A 23,413-nucleotide genomic window follows, 5' to 3' on the forward strand; every position below is an offset into this window, starting at 1 on the left:
ATCCATGGGTTAGTTTATTGGATTTCGGAATGAATGCAATTCAATAACATCTTTATTGAAAGAAATCTCAATAATATATTTATTGTGAATAGAATATGTTTAATGCTTACAGACTGTGAGGTTTATGACATTATGAACAACATGTCATAAATAAATTAATAATAATTTATTGTCAACTAATATTTAGTGGGTAATTATAACTATTTAAATTATAATCCAATTTTTGAATTCTGCACCAAACACATATTTGAAAACATAAAATACGACTTTGTTTTCATTTAATCCCTTATTTTCAAATTTCTGTTTTCAGATTCTCTACTAAACAGACCCTCAGTAACCACGAGGTCTCTTATTCGAATTTTTTCTACCTCCAATTGTACTAAAAGAAAAAAAGAAACTCAAGCTCAGCCAAACACATGGTATGATTATTGTTAATACATCGTAAACAAAACAATAGAGAAATCATGTAATCTGTGATGTAGTATATGATACGTGATTTCACGTCTGAATCTCCACAAAGCCACATAAAAAATGACATATTTGATTATCTTCAACAATTCAACGAATAAGTTTTTTTTATTTATCTTCATACTTCTCCCTTTAGTCATCTTCTTTTTTTATTAATATGATTTCAATGCTCCACCAACCATTTTTGTTATTGTATTTTTTTGTATGAGAAAATTTATAGGGCTACATTTTTCATATTATTTCCTTCCTTGCTTGTTACAATAATAGTAGTAAAGAATTATGTGGGGTCCACAAAATAAATAAATAATAAATTAATAAATCATTTAATAACGTGTCAAATAATGATTGGAAGGAGTATGTACTACAGTAGTTGTTTTTTTTTTCATTTTGTATTATATTTTATATTATTATCATTAATTTGACATTTTATGCTTTAATATATTGCATTTCGTGTCTTTATGTTAAATTTTCATATACCTTAGATTTTTTTAAAAAAAGATATTTTAGAAATTGATGTATCATATTTATCTCGTATCCATATATAAAAATGTCTACATATTTAGGAGAAAGCAAATTATTATTAAAGAAGAATAATATCATATTATAGATTGAGCAGTGCTTCTAGAGTTTGTATAACACAATATTCCATATTTGGTCGTTTAAAGTGATGTATAAATTCAAGATATTCAAAACAGCCCCGTATTTCCAGCTTAAGACTTATTTTTTAAAGGATAAAATTGACTAAATTCTCTAGTGATTTGAATGTAGAACCTCCTTCTTCGATACAGGACTCAGCCTTCTCCTTCAAATCCTTAATCCTCTTCATAATTTCACCATTTTCCTTCTCTGCCATTAACTTCAAAATCCCCTTTTCAATTTCCCCTCTCTCCAGTTTATCACCCAACATCACTCCAATTCTCCAAACGTGGGTGACATATCTGGCATTAGCCTTCTGATCTCCAAAGCAAGGATAACACAACATCGGAACCCCTTCACATAAACTCTCAATCGTCGAGTTCCAGCCGCTGTGAGTCCAAAATCCCCCAATCGCCGGATGCGCCAGCACCTCCCTCTGCGGCGCCCATTTCACGATCAACCCTCGTTCACCCACCATCTCCTCGAACCCATCCGGTAGCGGCTCGAGCCATTCGAACCCACTGACCATGCCGGGGCGGACCACCCACAAGAAGGGGTGAGTGGAGTTGGCCAGGCCCCACGCGATCTCGAGGAACTCGTGGGGGTCAACGGCGGCGAGGGTGCCGAAGCTGACGTAGAGGACGGACTTGGGGGTTTTTGAGTTGAGCCAAGAGAGGGAGGAGTGGGGTTGAGGAGTGAGTGGAAGTTGTTTGTGAAAAGGTCCGAGTGGGAAAATTGGGATGCGGTTGAAGAGTTGGCGGCATTTGAGAAGGGGGTCGAGTTCGAGGTCGTTAAAGGAGTTGAAGATGATGGCTGAGGAAGCTTTGGTTTGAATGAAGATGGAAGATAAGAGTTGGTCAATGAGATGGGGATTTTGGTCCTTCATCGCCGGCAGGTCTTTGAATCTGAGGTGTAGGAAATCGGGTACTGGATCTTCCAAACTTGTTTCTGCAATGTTGAATTTAGACACAATGTTCATCTAAGTTTAAACTTTCTAAGACCAAATATGCTTTAATATTTTGCTGTTTTTATAAGTATGGTCGGAACAAAATATGCAAAAATCTATAAAAATGAGTAAGGAAATGAGTGATCATTCAACCAAAATAGAATTGTATTGATGTACTGTTAATAAAATTAAAAAAAAAAAAAAAAAGATCGCACCCGCACTTTGCGATCACACACCTTTATACTTGTTAAACTTTAAAGAAAATATTTTTATCATTGATATATGGACAAAAATCGTTGGTACTTGTTTTAATATTTCCAAACTTTTAATGGTTACATTAATACTCTTGACTTTACAAAAAAAAAAAAACAAGTTATAAAAAGTTCTTATATTGTTAGTATAGTCAAATTCTTTGAAGTTATCTTGAATAGGAAAAGGAAAAGAACCAGTTTGAAAATAATTCATATAGATATCATCATTTTTTGTCATAAATACACTCATTCTTACTTCTATTTCTCCAATTCTTATGCTAATTTTCTTAGCAATTGAACAAAATCCAAAATTTTAAATTAAACACAAAATCCTCAAAATCTCACAAAGTGACAATCAAAATCTTTACTTAAAACTCCACATAACAATGAATCACAAAATACAAGAATCCAACAAAAAAATATCATATTCGATCATCGAAAACCACCTTAACTAATCACAACAAATTAACTAATTTAAATTAAAAAATGATTAACAAAATCTTTATGAGTAAAAATAAAAAAAGTGTTAATTTTTGAAGCAGAGTGGAAAGAGTAATTGAAAAATGGAAACGATTTTGTCTTTATACGAATGTTGAGGATATTTTTTAACCTTATTTTTAAAGGTTAAATTGTATTAATACAATTTTTAAAAGTTTAGCGATAATTTTTAAAACAAAATGCTGATTGTTTATGTTCATATATAACAGTTTGGTTTTTTTAACTTTAATTTATAATTTAATGACATTCATAGAAATTTGAAAGTTTACGAGTTTATTTAATAATAATAATTAAAATTTAAAAAAAAAATACTTTGAGATTTTTTTAACATATTTTTTGGTTTAAGGGTATTAGTGCACCATTTAAAATTTACAGGTACTTTTAAAATAAGGTTAAATGCTCAGAGATACTTTTAAAAGAAAGCACAAAATTTAGGTGTATTTTTTATGATTTACTCTTATAGGCATTTAAACGAGTTATAGGAGTATTGAAATGACCTAGCAATCCGAACAATCTCGACTATTCAATCTAAATTATAAGGATTGATATAGGTTATTTTCAATTTCGAGTTGGGTTGGATTGAATTTTTATGCCTTTTCAGATTGAGTTGGGTTCGGGTTACACTTTTAAAAATTCGGATTAATCCAATTCAACTAAAATTTTTTATATTATTAAAAAAATATATATCATAACTTATAAATATTATAACTCATATATATTTTTATGGTATTTGAAGTTTGTAATAGATATTTTGAATTTTGATATCTAATATTTGAGTTTTATGAAATTTTAGTTATTAATATGTGTAGAAAACTTTAAGCATTTTAAGTTAATAGAAAAGTATTAAAAAAGAAAAAATAAATAAATAAATAACCCAACAACCCAACTCAATCTAACTCGAATTTTAAGGGTTGAGTTGGAGCCCAATTGGTCATTCGGATAGTCAACTCAACCAATCCGAATTTTCGAATTGGTACAAAAAAAATCCTTCCAACACAACTCAATCAACTCATGTACACCGGTGCAAGATATTATAGATATGTGAGACCTCTAATATCTATGTCGGATCTTTTAAGTTACGAATATAGGAAACTTCGCAATGTAAATCTTCAAATCTAATGATCAAATTGAAATGTTGACTTGATTTCTCAACATTAAAGATAATTTTTAGAAATTTCACTGCATAATACTAAAGATTGGAAGTGAGTATTTAGTAAAAACTCAAGATTAAAAGTGTAAATTTTGAAATTTAAGAACCAAGTTGAAACAAAACTCAAATGTCAATGGCAAAATTGTAACATTTTAAAGCCTAAAAACTAAACTAAAATCAAGACAATTTTTTTAAATTATAAAACTGCTGAAAATATTTTCAAATATAGCAAAATGTCACTATTACTCTAGATGTCTATCGCGGTCTGTTACTAATAAATAGTAAAATTTTATTATAATTTGTAAATAACTTGACTTATTTTCCTTTATTTGAAAACAATCATTGAAATCAAACTCAAAACGAAAAAAACTAAAATTGTAACTTGTGTACTTAGAAAATTGAAACTAGTCTTAAAACTTAAAGACTAAAAATGTATTTTTACCTAATTTTTAGAAATAGAATTTTAGGAAAAACAAATGAATAAACTCTAATATTAATTTATATAGTCGGGTGTACATGGGTTGGGTTCGATTGGATTGAAGATGTTTTTAGGACCAATCCGAAAATTCGGATTGACTGGGTTGACAACTCAAATGACCCAAATAAAATATTCAACTTAACCCAATCCAAATTAGGTTGGGTTGTTGGGTTAGGACTTATTTTTTCTTTTTAATTAAAAATATGTAAATTTTCTATACAACACATAACTAATAACTAAAATCCCATAAAATTCAAATACTAAATTTTAAAAATCTATGCTATTTATTGTTGACGTTAAACAAAGACAAATATCATGACAATTTTAAAAGAAAAGTATTAAAAAAAATCACAAAGCAATCAATACAAAGTAATCAAACTTTAAACAAAAATGTATATATATTATTAATATATATAAAATTCAGGTTAGATTTAGTCAATTCAAATTTTTTTTAACCAACCCACGATCCAACCTAATCCAATAAAAATAAAAAAAATTGAACCCGATCCAATTCAAGAACAAAATTATTCCAACTCAACTCTTCATAGTCTAAATTATTTGATTTGTCGGGATATTTGAACACTCTTACATTAAATTACATATTTGTATTTGCAGTATATCAGCATGGAAAATACTATTTTGCCCCTCAACCAGGGACTTTTGTTTAATTTTAGGTTTTTATACTTTCAAATCTTAAAATTTTAGTCTTTCAATAAATTTTATATTTAATCTCAATATTTTTTGGGAAAAGAAATATAATATGTAAATATATGTTTGTAGATGCTAAAATGCACTTGGCTCAATAATATTGGTGTAACATCCTGAATTTTCATATAATTTTGAAATATTTGGACATTATTTTGGTAAATTGGAATTAAAAATTTAATTTGGGAGGTAAGATAATTAATTTAAAAGATATTTGTAAAGAATATTTTGGAATTTTAATTCAATTTAAGAAAAAATTGGGTTAATTTACTTGGGAAATTTGTGATTTTAAATTGATTAAATATTTGGAATGATGCAATTTATCTCAACTATTGATGTATATTACCTTTACTTTTGATTTTGGAGTCAAAATTAAGTTAATTAAAGAAATTAATTGGTTTAAGATTAATTTGATAAAAGCTTTGGAATTTTTGGATTATTTTGGATAAATGTTTGAAAATAAAGAAAAAGAAAAGAATTAGGATTTTGGAAATTAAAAGGAATTTGAAATTTAAAAATGAAAAAAAAAATTGTGGTTTTAGATTTTATTCTTTTTAATTTTGGAGTTTGGATCTAAATTAGTGAAGATAGTTAATTTAAATTGGGTTGATAGTAGAAATCTGGATTTAATTTAAAATAATTAGATTATGAAATTTCTAATTTAGTTATATTGTGATATTTCCAATTCAATTAGAATATGGATTCCCAAATAAATTAGATTATCGATATTCTAATTACTTAGAATATGGATTTCTTAATTAGAGAAAATGTATTACTCAAAAAGGAAATATAATCGATCTACTATTTTAGTTATTGATTTTTAAAAAATAGACCTAATTAGATAAAGTGACATATTCAAGAAAAGAAATCTAATCTATCTACTAAAGTTATGGAATCCCAAATAATTTAAAATTTGGATTATTTTTCCTCCATAAATACAATCTTCCACTTCATTTCAAAGGCAGGTCAATTAGAGAGAAAAATCTCTATTACTTTCATATTTTTTTTAGCCTTCGTCATTGTGCGTTTGCCGGATGCTGCCGATTGTGGGATCTTTATTATTTGGTTAGTTGTTGATGAGTTTTCTTTGGATTCGTTGATTGATTCTTTAGCAGACACTGAATTTTGGACTAAACTTGATTTACCCATAAGTTTTGAAGCATCAATTCAAGTTTGAATGTTTTGAATGAAAATGTGCATTTAGTAGTAATTAATTCAAATGATTTTTTTTAGTCGTTTGAATGTTTTGAAACTATAATTTAATGTCAGACAGAAAATTCTTTAATATTTGGAAGGGTTTCTTTGAAAATACTTTTAGATATCTTGAATAAATGTTTTATTTGTTTGTTTATTTATGGATTTAATAAATTAATAAAAATATTTTGAATGAAAAATGTGTATTTAGTAATCACGACGCTTATCAAGTACTCGAAAGGTTAAAGTACTCACGTGGGAGGTTTAATCACCACCAGAATCGTGCAGGGAAAAAGGTTGTGAAATGAATTGGGGCGATGGAGAAAAGAAAGAATGAAGATAAAGAAGAAATGGATGAGATGACCTGAAGAAGGCAAGAGATAATTTGGACGCAAAGCAGGGAGAGCAAGCAATCCCAAAAACGCAGAGATATTTGCAGTTCTCAAAACAATTCTCCGAATCCCAAACTCGTTAGCCACGTCCTGAGTGAAGTGCCAATGAGCATCCGTGATCACGCACCCGATCTTGCCGCCGTCAGCCACCAGCTCCGCCACGCACTTCCGGAACGCCTCGACGCACCGCCTGTTCAACGAAGTTATGAGCTCTATAACGCCTCCGCCGCCACTGGTTTCGGCCTCGTCGGGAATAATTGACCGGAACGTGAAGATGGGGTGGTTTGAAGGGTGGAGGAGAGAGTTATTGAGATGGGTTGTGTGTATGATTGTGATGGAGAAGCCTTTTGAATAGAGGATATGGGCGAGGTGAATCATTGGGTTTGTGTGGCCTTCAAGCGGCAGAGGAAAAAGGATTACTCTCATATTTCGGCCTTCTTCTTTCTTTTCCCCCATTTTTTACTTTCCTCCGCTTTGCTTTCAACAGGGAATCACTTCTATTTGTACTTGTCTCCATCATATAATAGATTGTTCGGGACACTAACTTCATTGTTACGGTTGGTAGGTTACAATAATTCAACCTCTATTTCATAATAAGAAATGGACACATATTATAATTTCATAGTAAGAAATGGACGATGAATAGAAATACTGTAACAAATAGCTAAAAACATAGACTATTGTAATTGAAACCCCAAACATATTTGTTTCCAAATACGCACTATATGAGTAAGAGGATGAAATTAGAATAATAATAATAAAAAAAAAAATAATTGTTTCTAGTCTTGTAAATAAATATACTAAGAACATATTTGTTGTACCTTCAATTTTTGGGGTTGGATTGGACATCAATTTCGTTAAATTGATTTTGAATGATTCAAGGTATATTTTCAATTATTTTAACAAATTCAAAATCTCCATAGTATGAAGTATTTTTAATCAATTTTATTCAAAATCAAAGTAGTTCTTCCTTATCATTTTTAGTGCATGACAAAACAATTTCAAATGCGACCTAAATGTTAGATTTGAATGGGTAAACATCATACATTTGTAAGTTATGCTCCATTGAATTTATAATGATAAGCTCAATATAACCTCTTTTTTATATATATATATATTAGGGTTACTAGCAAAAATGGAAGGAGACCCAACATATATATGTACATGGAACAGGTTAGATACTTGTCAACGTAAGATTAATTGGATATTAGATGTTAAACTTTGTACTACTTACAAGACGTAGGTTGATACCAAAGCATAATTTTATTGATATCTAATTTGTATTAATCATCACGGTATTTGTGATTTAAATCTTTCGTACTAAAAAAAATTAAAAATTTACACCTTGTCGATTGTTTGCCAATGAGAGGGCAAGAGAAAAATGCAAATAAGTCGACAATTTACTTTTTAAGTTACTTAAAAATTGAAAGAAGGTTTGGTTTAATTTATTGTAAATTACTTCCGATGCGTTATAGAGAGAAAAAAAAATAAAATTATGATTGATTTGCTGTAAAAATCGCAAAGAGGAAAAGGCTCTATTAGGGGCCCAATATGATCAGTATCCGAAGTCTTGTGACGAAGGCCCAATTGTTTCATACACACGATGGAAAAATCTTGGTTTTATTATTTACTTTATAAATATTTACAAGCCATGTTTCGGGAAAGAAAACTATTTATACATAATAGCAAAATTTAATCATCTTTCTCCTTTTTTATCTATCATTAATAGACGTTGATAGAAATCTATTAGTGTCTATCAATAACAGAAACCGATATAAATCTATCATCGATAGAGACTGGTAGAAGTATATTCATGTCTATCAATTATAGAAACAGATAAAAGTCTATCACTGAAAGATGCTGATAGAAGTCTATCAGTGTCTATCAATGTCTTTTTGCTATTTCTGTAAATAGTTTGACATTTTTTCTATTTTTGAAAATTTTCCAAAGAAAAATGTAGGCCCCGTTTGGTAATCATTTTTTAAAACATTAAGTTTATGGATACTACTTCTATCTTAAAATTTCTTCCTTTGTTATCTACATTTCACCAATGGTTTAAAAAAACTAAGCATAATTTTGAGAACTAAAAAAGGTATCTTTCAAAAAATTATTTTTGGAATTTGGAATTTGGCTAAGAATTCAACCATTGTACCTGAAAAAGATGCAAATCAGTGTAAAAAATATAAATGAAATATGCTTAATTTTAAAAAAAATAAAAACTAAAAACTAAATGGAATATGCTTAATTTTTTAAAAAATAAAAATAAAAACTAAATACTGAATGGTTACCATACATGGTGTAACTTTTGAAACATTTTTTTTTAAGTTAATTGAAAAATAAAATGTTATTTTAAAAACTAAAAAATATATATATAGTTTAAAAAAATGTGAAAAGAGATGCTTAAATGTGGAGTTAGAATCTATTAAAGTTGCGCTCGAACAAATTTACTGTATCATAAGATGAAAATTCAATGAGTCGAGTCTTGTTTTTCTTACCTGTTTTTCATGTGTTTGTCCATTTTCACTTGATTTGTTTGTTCAATAGTGTTATGGATAATTTTGAATTGAGAAAAATAAATCTTAAAAGTAAAAATAACCATAAGGGTAAACTTAAAATAGAGAGAGTTTGACTTGATCTAACATCGGAACTCGTACGAGATGGGTCCAAAAAGCCAAAACAATGTCAAATAAACTATTAGAATGATACAATTGGGTCAATTTATGCCCCACATGGCTTTCTCTTTGCAGGCCCTAACTCAATCCCTCGGTGGCATCCTAATCCAATCCGAAAAAGTATTAGAAAAATCTTAAGCTTACCCCTTATAAATACACAATTATATCTTCACAATAAGCTTGTCTTTTTTTTCCTAAAAACTTGCTACACTCAGTACTTTGAACAGATTTAAGCATCGAGATCCTATGGTAAGCACTATGTTTGTGAGTTACTTTGATTGTTCTTTTGGTCACCTCTTTCTCGAAAATACATATTTACCATCGGAGGCAAGTGAAGGTCAAGTGAGATTCCCTTGGTTATATAGAAAATTATTGTATATTATTATAGCGGAAGAACCCTATTTTACTAACTCCTTTTATATAGAAAATTATTTTGAACCTTTGTGAGACGTTAGTTTTATCCTCTAATGACAATATTGCAATAGTATTTGAAGTTAGTACAAGAGGAATTAGTGATTAGGACAATTGATGATCATGTTTGATTGATTAGCCAATGATACGATGGTACGGTGTGGACTTTCACGAGTTTGAAACCTAAAACTTATCCTCTTAAATATAGCTCTTTGTGATGTTTAGTTTTGCCAACTAAAAATAAAGGATTCTGTATAGTTAATTTATACATAACAACCACCTCAGCTCGACAAACAAATGGAAGAAGGAGCCAAAACTTAAACCTATTGGCCAAATGCTTTATAGATTTTTTGGTTTATTGGATCAATTTGGTTCTTGCTTGTTAAATACTTGCACAAATTTAGGTGGGAAAAAACTAAAAACTAAAAATAAATAAATAAGTAAAATAAAAGTTTGTGTTTGTTTTAAAATCATGGGACAACCAGATAAATGTCTAATTTTAGAATGAAAATTGAAAAAAATATATATATCTAAAAATATTTTTTATTCAAAAAATGTCTAAACGTAAAATATGTAATTAAAATATACGATAATTATTTTGTAACAGAAACATGGACGAGTATATCCTTTCTAATAATCAGAATTACACAATATTTAAATGCAACAAATTTAATCCAAAAGTTGAAATCTGCCATAACAAAGGAATCATAATCTAATCTAATAAAATCCATCGGGTATCAATAAAATATACTTCTTTTTTTTTTTGAGAAATCAAGAATCATATGGTTCTTATGACCTAAAGGCAAGAAAAAAATACAAAATTTGTGACCTAAAGGCAAGAAAAAATACCATGTACTCGAAAAACAAAAAAAACATAAAAATAAGGAGAAATACATCATTCTAATCGTTATAAATTTGTGAAATCAAGAGAGAGAAAATACAATACATTTAAAAGAAAACTTGATTTTAATTTAGCCATTCAAGTACACTTTCTCCTCCAAAATCTAGAAAAATACCCATTTTTTTCGTTGTTTTATTATGAACAAATATCTTATACTTGAAACTACTTAAAATTTTCTTAAAAAATAATGTCCCTTTCATCTCCCCGCAATCATCTCATCCTTAATAACTCGTATATTGAGAGTTATCGACTCTCTCAAATACACTTTCTTATATTGAAAACTCCCGTATAAGTCCTCAAATTTTTTTCATACAAATACTTTGTACTTAAACTAGTTAAAATAAGTTTAATTACCCTAACACCACACAAATAGCTTGTAGTTGAGATTTAAAAAAATCAACAAATTACGTCATGCTACTACCTTGTACTAAAAAATAGCTATACTCTATTATATTATACACCGACTCGGCCCATGGATATTTATAATATACCTTCAATTTGGTTATATATACCTTCTACTGGGTCATGCAACAAACAAAATTATATTATACACCAAATGCTATTATGCTTCATTGGATCATCAAACTTACTTGCAACGTTCACCAATTTGTTGTAACCCAAAACTAGAATCCCTCTTTCATTAACATGGCTGACCCACCATCCGACAATTCCAGTTTCACCATCCCCATCATCAATCTATAATCAATGGCCCAAAACCCTAGTCGCCTACAATCATAATTGATCAAATTTGAGACCTTGCGAAAATTGGTGACTTAAATAAGGGGTTCTTTCAAGATAGTCCTGGCGATCAGTGGGTTAATGTTAGCTCGATTGAAACTTTGTTGCCCCTTAATCTCATACCGCCCATATCCAATGAATTTTTTAGGGCTGAATTCGTCAGGATTTTGCCAGATTTTGTGTGGCACATTATGTCAAATAGAATGACTATAACCATCATGTGCTTTTGGAGCGTTGAAGTCGACTAATTAGAGTCAAAGACCTTCTTTCACGAAAGCTTGTAAGCAAGGGAGATGAAGGTCTCTTTCGTCGGATGATTGGAGTTTATTTCATTTATAATTTATAAAATATATATGGATAATATCAATATTTCAAATTGATTCAAAAAATTAAATAAAATTTCAAATCAAAATCTATTTTTAAATCTAACAAAAAGGCCATTAGAATTTGTTTCTAAATCAAGAAACAAAAAAGAGAGAGAGAGAGAGAGACGACCATAGTAGGCGTACAGGGTAGTTGGGAGGGCAAATTAATAAACACCCATTTAAAGATTTAGAGATTTAAAAAAGAAAAAAAAAAATCCTAAAAATAGACATTTTTCAAAATCACTTCACCCATTTAGACATATTCTTCAATTTCTCTAAAATCATTATCTTAGTTCGAAGTCTAAGCCCAATTCTCAATACCCAAAGCCCAAAACAATGTGAAGGGTCTGCGAATGGGAGTAAATGGAGATTTTTGGGTTTGAAATCAGTAAATAATAAGATTTATGGCAATTACATGAGATGTAGAATTATAAACAATGTTGAGGTTCTGTTTATAGGATAATTATCGATGCCTTAATTATCCATTTTTCCGGTAAATGATCACCATTTTTTATTTTCTAGTTAACGTTTTAATGCAGATTTTATTATTAATTTGGATTCTGTTTAATCACTTTTTGAATTAATCTCACCTGAGTTAAATATCCAGATTTTCTATCAAATTTATATTTTAAATATCCATATTATCAAATTTCATTTATCTAATCAAATTTTAAATTTATTCAAATATTTGAATTATTTTTCATTATTTTATACATATTCATAATAAAGTAACCAGATATTTTTTTTAATATTTTTTAAGATTTAAATTGTTTGTATATGTTATTAGATTGAATTATACATATTTCATATTTAGTCACTATTTTAGCTGACATTTTGATAATATTGGCTTTTCCTTAGTTGGTTCGTATGTCCAAAATATGAAATACAATGTAAGGGTAGAGCTTTATTAATAACCAAGATATAAATACAGTGTAAGTTGAAACCTTGATTAATAACATGGATATAAATAAAAGGTAATTGGAGAGCTTGATTAATAACCAAATTAATCATATTATAATCTAACATATCCAATTTCAAAACTAAAAATGAGTATCATTCCATAATTTTCGCCCTTTTTTGGAATTTGAATTTATTTTTAACATTCAAATTAGATTTTGATAACTATTTCACGAATGGATTTAAAATAAACCAATCTCCTCCTTATTTTTCTCCCCTAATTCACTTTTGTTTTCTTGTTATTTTTGTTATGCCTCTCGAATGAGTTATGAGTTAGGCTCCTTTCATAGGTTTTGTGGTTGATTGAGTTATAAATACATTGTAATTGTTGAAGCTTAAATGAAAACGGATTTATGAATACAGTGTAATTGAAAATAAATTAACTCGCTTTCTGATTTTTCTCCCTCAAATTATATTTGAATTTATATTTTATTATCAAATTAGATTTTATCTACTACTTATTGAATTAATTACAATAAATAAAAACTTCTAGTATCGGTATAAATGATCTTTCCCTCGTGTTCGGCTATACGGCAACCCCTGAATCTCGAGCCACTTGGCGTTCCAACCCTGCCTGTTCCAACAATGAACTTTTCGGACCGAGAAAGCGGGACTACTTGACGTTGCATATTATAACTTATTAAAGCACTATTCGCACCATTATGTTCGATAAAAGGAATGAGGGAAGCTCCAATAGAAAAATATTGGAAGGGGAAAAAATGTTTTTTGGCTTAATCCGCACTAAAGATCAAGGAGTACAAGTGTACTCCAGCTAGTAAGGGAAAGGTTTTTTTTTTTCTAATCCAAGTTTGATTCTGATTAGATCCTTAGCGCAAGCGCTAAGTAAGCAAGCTACTTATGTAATGTAAAAAAAAAAATCGAGGAAAATAACGTCAAGTAGAAACGAACAAGTTCTTACGGCATGATCACTATATCTCTTTTCTTTTTCTTTATCTCTCCTCTATAGAAAGAGGGGAGCGTGGTATACGTGATCATTTGGTAAACGAGACGTACGTAAGCTGGCCATGTATATGTTCTTTGGAGCTCGATTTTTCTCTCCAATTTATATTTGAATTTATCTTTTATTATCAAATTTGATTTTATCCAACTAACTTTCGGTTTGCTTAGATGTGTGTTACAAATTCAATTGTATCCAAATATTTTTTCATTATTTTATTCATATTATCATCAAATTAATTGGATCTTTTTTTTTTCATAGTTTCAATGTTTTCAATTTTTCATATAAAAACACATAAAAATAGATTTTCGTATTTAAAAAGAAACATATAAATGAGAATTAAACTTTAAATGTTTGAAACACGTGCGTGTATATATATGTGTATTTTTTGTTCAATTTATTATTATTATTATTATTATTATTATTATTATTATTATTATTATTATTATTATTATTATTATTATTATTATTATTATTAATAATAATAAAAATAAGATAACAAAAAAAAACTAAATCTGCTATTCTTTCAGAATCTTCACTTAACCACCCTGTGAAAAAAAATCTTCCTTTTCTCCCTCATCTCATGTTTTGCAATGGTTGGTTCAGCAACTCTTCTTGTTGAAATTCCATCGTTTTGATGACTACCCTCGCCAAGTATCGACCTTTTTTGCTCGCACACATATTTCTTGCTTTTGTTTTTTTACTTTGAACAATCGTTTCCAACAATGATGTTCTGGGGTTGATAGTGTTTAAGTTGCCTTTCAAGATTCTTACGAACAAACTATCACATGGAATGAAGACGATGAAACTCCCTACAATTGGTTTGATGTCAAACATAATCATATTTCTAATAGTCCATTTTGCAATTCTCTCAAATACTCACTTTCAACAACAACTTCACTGATACAGATCAACTTTGCCCTTTGTCACCTTGGAGAAAGGTCCATCGTTGTAGACATCTATAAGTTTCTAATGATTCTTACCTGCCCGGTCGTTATCTTTCCCTCGCATACACGCATTCTGAAGCATTAAGGACCATATTGAGTGATTTTTTTTGTTTCTGAAACGTCTTAAATAACTATGTATTTGTGGGTATTTGTATTGTTTTTTGAGCCGTGTATCTTTGTGTTCTCATTTGTACTTAATTTTGTTGTTTTAGGTGTATTTTTTCATTTACTAATTGTAATTTTTATTATATTAATACGTTTTTGCTATTTTTTATAATTTTGAAAACATTTTGCCATTTTCCAAAGAAACTTTATTTTTTTTTTCTAAGGTTAACTTTGACCCTAAGTACGCCATCCCATATGCATTTTAGGCCTAAGGTAATGCTTTGGGCAAAGACTCAAGCTAACTCTCTTCCCTAGACCCTATTTTGGTTCCTGGCTTCTGTTTTTTGCACAAATTGTATGGCTCTTTCACTTATTTTTTTTTATGTCATTTGATCTAAAATCGCTCATTACAGTTATTAAACATCAATTGCCATTTCTTAAATTTTTTTTTTATCAAAATGGTTTGTTTATTTTATTTTTACTACTATAGATGTAACCTATATCTTCGAAATTATAGTATAATCATGTATCAATTGCATTTATGCTCATTTTGATTAAAAGATTATTAAAAAAATAAATAAATAATTGTAACTAGACTACACCCACATTTGGCAATGGTTGGTTTATTAGTTTATTGAAAGTGTCTCTACCGTAAAACATATGTTAAATATCTTTAAATATATTAAAATTGATGGATATCTTTTCTTTCCGAATTTGAATAAATCCTTATAACATTTAATTATTTAATTATTAAACTTGTGATGATACAGTTAGGGGTGTTCAATTGACCCAACAATCTGGATTATCTAACCCAAATAAGAATTGGGTTTGAGTTAGTTTAATTTCGATTGGTTTAAGATTGAATTTTTTATACTTTGTAGGACTGGATTGGGTTCCGGTTACACTTTTTAAAAATTTGGGTCGACTCTCAACCCAACCTGAATTTCTAATTATTATTAAAAATATATATATTATCATGACTTATAGGTTATTGGAGCTCATATATACTTTTATGATTTTTTTTTTAAGTTTGTAATAAATATCTTTGTGATTTTGATATTTAACATTTGGAGTTTTATGAAATTTTTTTATTACACAAATTAAGTATTTTAAATTGAAAAAAAAAATGTAATAAGGAAAAATAACCGGACAACCTAATCCGAATTAAAGGTTGGAATGAAAGACCGTGATTTCGAGTCATTCAGATAATAAATCTGACTAATTCAAATAAATTTTCGAGTTGGTTAAAAAAAAAAACTATCTATTCATGTAGATCCTTGTGAAACACAAATCAATTTAGTTCATTACTAGTAAACGACTAGGTAAGGCAACAACTTGAATTAATAGAGTTGTATATATAAGCGCTATTTATTGGTATCGTAATTAATTTGAATCTGAATGAGTATGCACCATTTGAAAAAATTGAAATTATTTGATAAAATCCAAAAACAACAAAATGAAGATGAGGTGGTGGATGACTCAGCATGGTGTGGCCGTAACAAACATAGCCATTCATTCAAATTTCAAAAAATTGGAAGACATTAAGATTTTTCAAATATATATTTATATAAAATTAAAAGAAAAAAAAAAAAAAGAGGTTTGACCAAAAGTCAATAGAAGCATTGAAAGACTAAAAACAAAAAAGAAAACAAAAATCACGAGGAACGAGGATTTCCGAAATTTGCCCTTTCAAGATTAAGAAGCGGGAGAAAAATGAAACTACCAGAAATGGGACCCACATTTGAAGCCTGTGGGACCCACTTCTAAATACCAAATCTTTCCTGGCCCCACCTTTTCATTGCCTGTGGAGTCAAGCTTAAATTCTACTCCTTTAATTTTGTTTTAATATTTATAGAACCCCCCCCCCCCTAAAAAAAAAAAAAAAAAAAAAAGGACTTCTCTAGTTTTGTTTTGTGGGACTTCCACCCATAGCTTTACACTTAAGCTTGAAGCGATTAATTGATTGTATTTCCACTTTGCTTTTCTAGTTTTCCCAATCATCTATGCTCTCCTCAATGTTATTCCATAAATTTTATATTCATTTTAGACGTTTCTTTCTATTTAATTCCTAAAATTTTTAAATTATGAACTAAAAAAAATTTTTTAGTAATCATTTGATTTTTTATTTTTTTTTAAAAAACTAATCTTATTTCATACACATTTTTTACAATGATTTGTATCTTCTTTTAGATACAATAGTTAAATTCTTAGTCAAATTCCAAAAATAAAACAACTTTGTGGAAGCTAATTTTTTTAGTTATCAAAATTTGAATTGATTTTTTAAACCACTAGTAAAAAGTAAACAACAAATAAGGAAAAATTGGAAGTGGAAGTAATGTATATAAACTTAATTTTCAAAAACAAAATGGTTGTCAAATGGAACCTTGATTTTTTTAATTTTTGTTTTTAGAAATTAAGTTTATAAACAGTTTTTAGGTTTTATGATCTATTTGTATTAATATTTTCAAAAATAAAACTAAATTGTTGTCAAACGGAATCTTAATTTTAAACTTCAATAATGAAATTAAGGCCAAGTTTGGAAATTATTTTGTATTTCTTTCTTTCTTCTTCTTCTTTTTTTTTTTTTTTTGTGCGTGTTTAAAATTTAAGATTTTAAACTCTACATTCACTTCCCTTCTATTTTTTTTTTATAAAAATTAAAAATGTTACATTCATGCCTTGTCTACTTTTTATTAATATTTTCAAAAATCAAACCAAATTTTAAAAACTAAAAATTAACTTTTAAGAAAAATTTGAAAAGTTGTTTTTGTTTATTGATTTTGATCAAGAATTCAGGGAAGTAAAAACAATGAAAAGAAAATGGTAAAAACAAAAACAAAATGGTTCTCAAACGAGACATAAAAATTTAGAATAAAAAATGGTTGAAAGTTAAAAGAATTTATTAGACATCTTTAAAGATTCATCAATCATATAAAAAAAAAATCTCAAATTTTAGAGAAAAAACTAAGCAAACTTATAATTTAAGCTAATAAAAACACAACAATTATGATAGGGGTTTGCCAAAGTTATGGGTGACAGAAAATTTCCACAAAATCATATGAATAAATGGCTGAAATTTGAAGGTCATTGTCATAGTAGAGGAGACTTTTGGAGATTATATTAAGTTGAGAAGTTTGTCGTTGTCTATTTATTTCAAACCTTTTTTTCATTTTGAATTTCTGTCTTACTTTATATCCTATGCCCCAATTCCCGCCCTACACACCTCAATTACATCCCTTCAACACAAATATCATACTCAAAACTCTCATTTTAAATTTCAAAATTTTCGAAAAAAACTCATTCAAATAACTTCTGACTTTTTGAAAAACATGTTAGTTTTCATATGTTATTTCTAATAATTTTCCATATGCTTCTAGATCTACTAACAAGTGCTAAAAGGCTAAAAATGTTTATAATTTGATTTATAAGAAGCTAAAATAAAAAATCAAAATAACACATTTGAATAATTGGTGCAAGAAAATAGGTAAACTTTGAATGTACAACAACAACAATGTAAGAAAAGCCAACATATATCTTATTATTTATTAAAAGCATATCCTTAAATCATTCAAGGAAATTACAAGCCAGAGAGGGTTTTATATTTTCCCCACCCAAAAAAGGGAAAAAAAAAAAAACATTTCTAAAATCACTATAACACAAAATTACAGAATTATTACAAGGACACAAGACCATCCCTGTCCTTTTTGTTTTTCAAGCTTTCATCCTTCTTGATATCCTTCTCACTACTACTTTCACTGTTTCCTTTATTATTAAAGCTGCCTACCAACATGAACATCATCATTCAATAAATAACTTCATGGTTACTTATTGCTGCTTCCCTAATTCTAAAAAAAAAAACTTCCTTTTCAATCCTTTTTCTTCTTCATTCATAAATTAATGCTACTAAATGCCTACTTTAATGGCTTCTTTTTTAAAACCCTACAAAACAATTTCCATCTCTAACTCTTCTCTGCTTTCCCAACATCAGTATGTCCATTCCTGAGGTAGGTGAAGTTCTTGATTCATGGCTCCCTCTGTCCGGAAACTCCTTGGCAATGGCAGAAGGGGATTATTTCTTCGAGATAACATTGAATCTGTAGTTTGTTTAAGTCCAATCCAAGAAACCCATTACAACAATCGTTAAATTAATGCATAATATGCCCAAAAATTAGGGGAATTTCTTGCTTACCGATGCTAGGGGATAGCCAGCCGTTTAATGGAGCTTGAATGGGGCTTTTCATTTCCTCTGCAAATCGAACGGCTGGGCTTCCTAATTAGGCAGGACAAATGATTATTATGGAGTTTAATTAAAGAAACCCATGTGAATTTTCAGATGAAGGGCGGCTCTGAAATACCTTGTTTCTGGCGGCATTCTGAAGGGCTTATGTATCTGCGAGGCAAGAAAACACCGGTGCCGGAGGAAGCCCTTTTCACGCCAGATCTGCCGGGGTGAATACAGCGCATTACGGAGGGGTTGGACGGTGGTTGCTGATTTTGGGGCGGCGGAAGCCATGGGGAGTGGTACAATCCGCCGGTGTTTCCACCGCACCGGCCACTTGCATTAAGAACGTTTCGTTCTCTGCTTTGAATCTCCGCCTTCCAGTGTGGCTGAGCCGACCAGCTGACTTTAGCTTGTCTTCCTCCCCAAGAAGAAGCACGAAGAGCTTGTAGTACAAGATCCTGTTTCACTTGCTGCATCTGTAGAACGAAAAATTTCAAAAACCTCAGAAATGGAAGACGACCCATAAATTAAAACAGAGGACCCATCTGTTAAAATACTCCGCTCTGAATGATTCAGCGAATGGAAGGATTTGAACATTGGGAAGTATTTTACCTGAGCGGCAAATGCCAGATTCCGAGCACAGTTCTGATTCGAGAAAACCCCATAATCCACATTGTTAGTAGATTTAACTGGAATGGAAGATCGAGCGCCCACATATTCTCTCATAAAAGGGTCATTGTTACGAAATGGGGTTGTTTCGCCGCTCATCTTCAACCTAGCAGCCTCTCTAGCAGCTGCATGTAGGAGCGCTCTAGCATCATTCTCAGCCCCAAAAACCGCCATGGGAGGCGATTGCAACTGAGAGGAAGGACTTTCAGGGCGAAACCAGGTGTCTATTCCAGTCAAAGTCGACTGAGGAGAGCCAGCTTTAACATACATCTTCTAAAAAAACAAAAATCAGAAAATTAAATCAGAAACAAACTAATCCAAACTTGTAAAATCTGGGGAGAAATGAAGATTTCATCAAAAGGGTACCTCAAAATTTTTTGGATTGAAGGAAGGAGATGTAGATTTCTCAGTTTCACAGAGGGAAGTCCATGCAAGTTGCTGAGCCAACCCCACAAAGAAATCATCATCGTCGCTGCCACTGCTATCAGTGGAATCCGTAACAGAGCTTCCAACCGATTCCACGGGCGAGTTGAGGTCGGAGTTGGAGAAAAAGGAGTCGAAATCGTAAGGAAACTCAGTAGGGAAGGACAAAGAGGGAGTTGCCATGGGAGAGGAGAAAGGGGGGGAAAGAGAAGAAAAGTGGGCGGAAGTTGGGGAAATGAAGAGGGAGGGAGAGGAGGATTTAATAATGAGGGAAACAGAGAGTGTTGGGAGAGGGGACCCTACAAATGAAGGGATGATGAAAAGGCAAAGGGACAGTGAGAAGGAAGGAAGAATGTTGTTTTAGAGAGTAAGGATTATTGTTATTAAGGTTGATTTTGGTTTTGGTGAGAAAGGTTTTAATATAAGAAGTGAAGAAGACAACTGGAAAGGAAGGGGGCAGTAGTTGGAAACATTTGTCCTTCTGTGGAACCCTAATGCCATATGTCATCAACCTAAACACACCCAACCTTTTTACTGTGTGCGTTCTACCTTTATACACCAAAACATCTCAATGCCTTTTCCCATTTTGGTGCCTCTCTTCCCAAATTCACCGTTTCATTTTCATCCCATTCATCCTTTGTTTTTAGGTTTTTTTTTCAGAAGATGACCATCTGTCAATGGTAAAACGCATTAACAATATGTTAATTATCTATATTGTTCCCCGTGCATTATTTATAGAAGTTTAGAGAGGCGATCACGAAGAGGAGTGTGAGAAAGGGACGGAGGAAAAGCTCTAACGCATAAGGGATGAATGAGAAATGAGAGTGTTGGGGAGTGAGGAGGAAACCTAATACGGGAGTGCACTGTTGTACAAAAATGACCTTAATTTCATACTCGTTATCACTTAGGTTCGGATTCATAAGTAGTGGCAATTACCCCATGAACACCCGCTTTCGCTACGGCTCTAGTGGCTTCCCTTAACCAAGTCACTATCTATAAGTCACTAGTTCATTCTTCAATAGGTAGTGGTCAAAGTTTTGGCCTCCTCCCACTGCTTGGAAGGTCTGTTTACAATAAAGACCTAAACCTGTCAAAAACAACATCTGTTAATTAATAGCCAGAAATTAATTTTACAAGGCCCAAACTTGTACTTAAGGCTTCAAACTAAGCTGCATCCAAGGCTTTAGTAAATATGTTTGCTAGTTGATCTTTATTACGAACGTGTTCAATAACAATTTTCTTATTTTCAACAAGTTCACCAATGAAGTAATGTCGTATATTAATGTGTTTGGTTCTACTGTGTTGAACAAGATTCTTTGATATATTGATAACACTAAGGTTGTCACAGTACAAAGTCATGGCTTCCTGTTGAACATCTTATTCCTTCATCGTCTGCTTACTCTACATCAGCTAAGTACAACCACTGCCTGCAACAATGTATTTGGCTTCTACAGTAGATAAAGAAACAAACTTTTGTTTCTTGCTAAACCATGATATAAGAATGTTTCTGAGGAAAAACCATCCTTCTGAAGTACTTGTTCTATCCTTAGAATTCCCAGCCCAGTTAGCATCACAGTAGCCAATAATAGAACTGTTGGGGTTGATGCCCTAAATCTTGTGGATCTTGTAGTTTATAATTGTAATGTACAAACAATTTTATTTATCTAATAAAATATGAGATGTTTTATTCGACATTTAGTAGCATTAACCCACAAAACCAATAAACTAACATCAAAGGTTATCATCTGTAACTTAAACATGTATGTAGAGACATACGGATGGATCATATTTAAGTGATAACCTAAATGGTCTGTAGTAGATAGATAATACTAGATACCTTATTTTGGTGACACTATGAATATGACCCGCTCTGTAGATGTTACAATTGTTGTTGAGTGCTATAAATGATATGATCCTGATCATTTATGTGAAGACATGTGAGAGAGATTTGTATAAGACTGGACCACGAAATGATTAATCTTATTATATAACATTGTTGATAATAGAGACTTACATTTCACCAGGATGACCATAGGTGACATGACCTGAATCCTTAGTGAGTTGTGAATTCCTGCCTATGAATGCGTCATTTGATTTGTATGGGTGAGAGTGTCCAGATCGCCGACTCAATAAGCCTACCATTTTAGGGATTCTTCTGATTAGAGAGCTGGGAACATTACTACACAATACGAAATTCACTTTTTCCCCAACGTCTGAGTAAGTAGATAAATTACTCCATTAAGGGCTGATTCTGGGGCTTGAACAATGTGGCGTCACATCTTCTCTTGGCCCGAAAAAGATTTGGTCATAGTTGGACTATGACTTACTATTCATTAGAGGGATCAATGCTACTTAAGGAATTAGATGTAACTATAGGGGCAAAACGATAATTTTGGTCTACTATATTTACGAGCAATTTGTGAAGAGTCGTCGCATTATTAACTGGTTATATCCAATGGACACAAAAATATATCTGTAGTGCGAAAAGTACAGCTATCAGTCTTTAATGGAGTGACCAACAGTTAATGGATGTTGAATAGTTTAATTCAAGGAGTTTAATTAATTGTTAAAGTACCATTAGAGTTTCAGTCTATAGGTTCAAGGTCCCCTTATAGCTCAACAGGATTCTTGAGAATCAATTTTAGATTAATTTGAATTGTTCAAATTAATTGATAGAATTAATTATATGTAATATAATTAATTTAACTTAATTATATATGATTTAATTAATATAATGTATTTGATACATTATAATATAAAATTTATTTGAGAGCAAATAAATATTAATTATATGGATGAGATTCATATAATTAAATTTAGTATAAATATGATTTATATTATTAAATACCATGCATTGATGAGAGAATTAAAAACTATAGGTTTTATTGTATTTGATACAATATAAAAATTATAGATTATGTGTTATATATGACATTGCATATATATATATATACATACTTATTTATTTGTTTATTTATTTAAATCAAAATTATATTTTGATTTAATTTTAAATTAAAGGGAGGGAAATAACTTATTTCCCCTTATTTATCTCATCAAATCGTGGTAAGTGGGGCAATTTTAATGTAGAATCTTCTTCTTCTTCTTCACAGAGAAGGTCTGTGTGGTAGGTTCTTACAGATCTCCCTGCAAAAGAAAATCTCCTATCTGAAAATCTTGTCCCTCTCTTCTGAAAACACTGAGCCTACACCTCCTGTATTTCTCTTCTCCTATAGAGAATACAAAGGACTCTCTTATTGTGGTGTCTTCGTTGGAAATCTTTTGATTTGTGATTGTTTGTGATCAAAGAAGAGGAAATTTACGAAGATA

The 23,413-nt window shown here is 30.4% G+C and overlaps 2 protein-coding genes across 3 annotated transcripts; both read right to left on the bottom strand.

Annotated features, from left to right (window-relative positions):
- Positions 1 to 1,045: 1,045 nt before the first annotated feature.
- On the bottom strand, positions 1,046 to 7,305 carry LOC120075107 (UDP-glycosyltransferase 76B1-like). Its single transcript, XM_039028279.1, has 2 exons — positions 6,691 to 7,305; positions 1,046 to 2,052 (listed from the first exon to the last, which is right to left on the bottom strand). Exons 1-2 carry the CDS (start codon positions 7,172 to 7,174, stop codon positions 1,193 to 1,195), a joined length of 1,344 nt encoding a protein of 447 aa, XP_038884207.1. The 5' UTR covers positions 7,175 to 7,305; the 3' UTR covers positions 1,046 to 1,192.
- Positions 7,306 to 18,284: 10,979 nt separating this feature from the next.
- Positions 18,285 to 20,481, bottom strand: LOC120075245. 2 transcript variants are annotated; one of them, XM_039028461.1, is made up of 5 exons: positions 20,030 to 20,481; positions 19,607 to 19,933; positions 19,128 to 19,470; positions 18,962 to 19,042; positions 18,285 to 18,866 (listed from the first exon to the last, which is right to left on the bottom strand). In XM_039028461.1, exons 1-5 carry the CDS (start codon positions 20,267 to 20,269, stop codon positions 18,757 to 18,759), a joined length of 1,101 nt encoding a protein of 366 aa, XP_038884389.1. In that variant the 5' UTR covers positions 20,270 to 20,481; the 3' UTR covers positions 18,285 to 18,756. The 2 variants fall into 2 exon arrangements, with proteins under 2 accessions (XP_038884389.1, XP_038884388.1); XM_039028460.1 differs by having other exon boundaries at positions 19,607 to 19,936; positions 20,030 to 20,479.
- Positions 20,482 to 23,413: the final 2,932 nt, after the last annotated feature.

The sequence above is a fragment of the Benincasa hispida genome, chromosome 4 (assembly GCF_009727055.1).
Source record: "Benincasa hispida cultivar B227 chromosome 4, ASM972705v1, whole genome shotgun sequence".
Taxonomy (NCBI): domain Eukaryota; kingdom Viridiplantae; phylum Streptophyta; class Magnoliopsida; order Cucurbitales; family Cucurbitaceae; genus Benincasa; species Benincasa hispida.